Consider the following 4,898-nt stretch of genomic DNA (forward strand, 5'->3'; position numbering starts at 1 on the left):
CAGCGGGGAGAGAGAGGAGGAGGTCACAGGCCACACACAGTTAATTGCCTCAAGGTATTGGCTGGAAGTCAGGGGACCCAAAAGGATGTCACGGGCAGAGGTCAGCACAGAGGAAGCCCTAGGGTCTCAGAGAAACATCACACGTTGAGGCCTCTGCCAATGGTTTTCCCTGTCCAGGACACTCTCCCCTTCTCTCTTCACTTATATCTCCGCATCATTCAGTTCTCAGCTCAATTGTCGTCTCCAGGAAGCCTTCCCTGACCTCCTGAATCCCTTCCTCCTGGGAAGCTGTTACAGAATCCATTACTGCTCCTTTCAAACCAGTCTCAAAATGGAACTTTTATATGTATGTATGTGACGACTTGACTAATGCCTATCTCTGTCTCCTAAGCACACACACATCACCACCACCACCACCACCACCACCACTATCACCAAATTAGCAGATTATAAATGCCATGAAGGCAGGTACCATGTTGACATTTTTTTCTCCCCATATATCTGATATGTAGAAGAGTACCACCACACAACAGGTGCTCGATAAATATTGGTTGGGTTGGTGAATAGGTACATAGATGGATGAATGGATGGGTAGATGGTGCGTAAGTACGCAGGTGAGTGACTGAGTGAGTGAGTGGATGGATAGATCTCTGGATTGATAGGTCGATGGATGACTAGAGGCAACCTAAATGGAAGAGTGGATATATGAATGAGTAGATAGATGAATGGGTCAATGGAATGGATGGATGGATGGATGGATGGATGGATGGATGGATGGTTAAGTAGATGGATGGATGGTTAAGTGGGTGGATGGATGGATGGATGGGTGGATGGCAGGATGGTTAAGTGGGTAGATGGATGGATGGATGGATAAGTGGATGGATGGGTGGATGAATGGATGGATGGTTAAGTGGATGGATAGATGGTTAAGTAGATGATTGGATGGTTAAGTGCATAGATGGATGGATGAATGGATGAGTGGATGGATGGATGGATGAGTGGATGAATGGTTAAGTAAATGGATGAATGGATGGACGGATGGATGGATGGATGGATGGATGGATGGATGGATGGAGTAGGTGGATGAGTGGATACATGGATAGATGGACCAAGGGACAGATGATTGGTCAGATGAATCAGTATTTAATGGAACAGTGGAGATCAGGAAAAGGATCCTGAAGAGGATAGGATGGGTAGAGGTCAGAAATTCTAGAAACAATTTTAGGTGAAGGTAAGGATTTATAGAGAAAAGCTGAGATCTCCTGGGGGTGACTACTGAGTAAAGGTCAGAAATCTCCAAGAGAAGTCGCAAGAGGTCCCATAAAGATCAGGGCAGAGGCAAAGAAGCTATGTGCACCGGTATGGAGATCAGGGGTCAAGGGTCACTTACCACATCACCTGGGCACCCTCTTCTGACACCTCCACTGCCATTTCCACCCGGTCACCCACAAACACCTGCTGGTCCTCGAGAGGTGTGACAATCAGGACTGCAGGTTCTGTGGGGCAGGGGGACAGGAAGTCCGTCATTTCAGGACCCCCTCCAGAGTTCCAGTCCCTCTCCAGGCTCAGGCCTGAATCCAGCCTCACCTTTGACGAAGAGCTCAGTGAAACACTTCTCATCCTTCACAGCTACTTCATAGGCAGCGTCATCCGCCAATGTGCACTTGTTGATGGTGAGGATTCGCTTCTTACCAACGTTCTCAAACACGTACCTGATGCAAAGGTCTCACCTCAAACCAGGGCATGTAGCATCCACCTAGCCCTGGTAGCTCTGCTCACTTGTTCTCAAGGCAAGTCTCTCTCTCTCTCAGAACCAAATTGTGTGGAAAGGGATTGAGAGCCCAGTTTCAATTATTTATTTTTATTTATTTTTGAGACAGGGTCTCACTCTGTCACCCAGGCTAGAGTGCAGTGGTGCGATCACAGCTCACTGCAACCTAGACTTCCTGGGTCTGAGTGATCGTCCCTCCTCAGCCCCTGAGTACCTGGGATCACAGGTACACACCACCATACCCAGCAAATTTTTTTTCTCTTTTCTTGGTATCTTCTAATTTTTTATTTTTTTTGTAGAGATGGTATCTCGCTATGTTGTCCAGGCTAGCCATTCCTATTATTTGAATAACCATGGCGGGACCGGTCATGGTGGCTCACACCTGTAATCCTAACATTTTTCAGAGTCTGAGGTGGGCAGATTGCTTGAAGAGTTCAAGACCAGCCTGGGCAACATGGTAAAACCTCATCTCTACCAAAAATACACCCAAAAAAATCAGTCAGATGTGTTGGGGTACTCCTGTCATCCCAAGCTACTTGGGAGGCTGAGGCAGGAGAATCTCTCGAACCTGGGAGGCAAAGGTTGCAGTGAACTGAGATCATGCCATCATACTCTAGCCTGGGCAACAAGAGCTAAACTCCGTCTCACAACAAAATTAATTGATTAATTAATTTAAAAAGGTTGGTGATGTGTTTGTCGTTGTTCTTGTTGTTGTTGTTGTTGAAACAGGGTCTCACTCTGCCACCCAGGCTGGAGTGCAGTGGCGAGATCTCAGCTCACTGCAACCTCTGCCTCCTGGGTTCAAGCGATCCTCCTGCCTCAGCCTCCCAAGTAGCTGGGACCACAGGCGCCCGCCACCATGCCCGGCTAATTTTTGTATTTTTAGTAGAGACGGAGTTTCACCGTGTCGCCCAGGCTGATCTCGAACTCCTGGGCTCAAGTCATCCGCCTGCCTCAGCCTCCCAAATTGCTGGAATTATACATGTGAGTCACTGCATTCAGCTATTACAAATATTTGTTTGAGTGACTGCAGAGTGTCTTAGCATGAAACTACATTTTGGTTGTTTTCCATTCTTTTCTATGATAGCAAATGCCTCAGCGAACATCCTTGTGGCTCAATATGCACATTCATGATAACTCCTCACAATACATACCTAGGATTGCACAACCTGAAGACTTTTTAATACATTACCCTTAGGGAGACTCAGCAAATTACATTCCCACTGGCAACATTTGTGCTATTCTTCTCCAGCACTGGGTTTTAGAATTTCGCAAGGTTTTGCCCATTTGGAGAGCAGAAACACTGTTGTTAAATTTTCTTTTTCTTTTTTTTTTTTTGACAGGGTCTCGCTTTGTTGCCCAGGCTGGAGCGCAGTGGTGCCGTCATAGCTCACTACAGCCTCAGCCTCCCACGCTTGGGCAGTCCTCCTGCCTTAGCCCCTCGAGCAGCCTGGACTACAGACGTGTGCCACTGTGCCTGGCTAATTTTGTATATTTTTTGTAGATATGTGGTTTCGTTATGTTGGCCAGGCTGGTCTTGAACCCCACTCCTGGACTCAAGCAGTCCTCCCACCTCGGCTTCCCAGAGTGCTGGGATGACACATGTGAGCCACTACACCTGGCCTCGTCTATTTATACTTTTCCTTTTTCGTTTTTTTTTTTTTTGAGACAGAGTTTCGCTCTTGTTGCCCAGGCTGGAGTGCAATGGTGTGATCTCAGCTCACTGCAACCTCCACCTCCCAGGTTCAAGCAGTTCTCCTGACTCAGCCTCCCAAGTAGCTGGGATTACAGGCACTACAGACATGTGCCACCACACCTGGCTAATTTTTTGTATTTTTAGTAGAAACAGGGTTTCACCATGTTAGCCAGGCTGGTCTCGAACTCCTGACCTCAGGTGATCTGCCCACCTCAGCCTCCCAAAGTGCTGGGATTACAGGCGTGAGCCACTGCGCCTGGCCTGTACTTTTCTTTTCTTTTTTTTTTTTTGAGACGGAGTCTCACTCTGTCGCCCAGGTTGGAGTGCAATGGCCGGATCTCAGCTCACTGCAAGCTCTGCCTCCCGGGTTTACGCCATTCTCCTGTCTCAGCCTCCCGAGTAGCTGGGACTACAGGTGCCCGCCACCTCACCCGGCTAGTTTTTTGTATTTTTTAGTAGAGACGGGGTTTCACGGTGTTAGCCAGGATGGTCTCGATCTCCTGACCTCATGATCCACCCGTCTCGGCCTCCCAAAGTGCTGGGATTATAGGCTTGAGCCACCGCACCCGGCCGACTGTACTTTTCATATAGAGGTGAGTGTGCCCTTTCTAGTTAAGAGTGATGGGCCTTGTCTCCGGGAATTCTCTCTGGACTGGGATCTCCCCGGTACAGGGACTGCTCACCCCACACATACTTGCTACTTGGTTTGATCTCCTGGCCATTCTTGAACCACTTGAGGGGCAGGTCTGGGTCGCTGATCTCTACCATCAACTTGATCTTGTTGCCTCTGTCCACTTGGTAGGCTGGATCCAGCTTCTTTGTGAATGCTGGAGATTGAGGCATGCAGAGGGGATGGAGGCACGTGGTCCTCACTTCCCTGGTCATCCCCTGAGGCTCCACATCTCCCTCCCCAGGCCACAGGCTCTCCAAAGTCAAAGTGAGGAAGTCAGGAGGCCTCCTGTGAACTTAGAGATCCTTGAGAACTCCCCTGGTGGTGATGCAGGGCAGGGGACCCCAACGTGGGGCTTAGCCTGCAAGGCTTCTTGGCTTCACCCAGGAAAGAAGTCAAGGGCAAGCCAGTGGTAGGTAGAAGAAAACAGGTTATTTATTTATTTATTTAGACAGAGTCTCACTCTGTTCCCCAGACTGGAGTGCCACGGTGTAATCTCAGCTCACTGCAACCTCTGTCTCCCTGGTTTAAGCGATTCTCCTGACTCAGTCTCCCAAGTTGCTGGGATTACAGGCATGCGCCACCATGCCCAGCTGATTTTTGTATTTTTAGTAGAGACGGGGTTTCACCATGTTGGCCAGGCTGGTCTCGAACTCCGGACCTCAGGTGATCTGCCCTCCTCGGCCTCCCAAAGTGCTGGGATTACAGGCGTGAGCCACCGCACCCAGCCTGAAAACAGCTTTTTTTTTTTTTTTTTTTTT

At 48.8% G+C, this 4,898-nt stretch overlaps 1 protein-coding gene across 1 annotated transcript in view; it reads right to left on the reverse strand.

Annotated features, from left to right (window-relative positions):
• The window catches only part of MYBPC2 (myosin binding protein C, fast type), a 50,457-nt gene that overhangs the window by 29,842 nt on the left and 15,717 nt on the right, over window positions 1-4,898 (reverse strand). Inside the window, exons 9-11 of the mRNA XM_011946504.1 lie at window positions 4,162-4,294; window positions 1,588-1,712; window positions 1,391-1,496 (exon numbers count right to left, since the gene is read on the reverse strand). Of these exons, the coding sequence (XP_011801894.1) occupies window positions 1,391-1,496; window positions 1,588-1,712; window positions 4,162-4,294 (364 nt within the window). The remainder of the gene's footprint in view (window positions 1-1,390; window positions 1,497-1,587; window positions 1,713-4,161; window positions 4,295-4,898) is intronic.

This window comes from Colobus angolensis, unplaced genomic scaffold (genome assembly GCF_000951035.1).
Source record: "Colobus angolensis palliatus isolate OR3802 unplaced genomic scaffold, Cang.pa_1.0 Scaffold25, whole genome shotgun sequence".
NCBI classification, from domain to species: Eukaryota; Metazoa; Chordata; class Mammalia; order Primates; family Cercopithecidae; genus Colobus; species Colobus angolensis.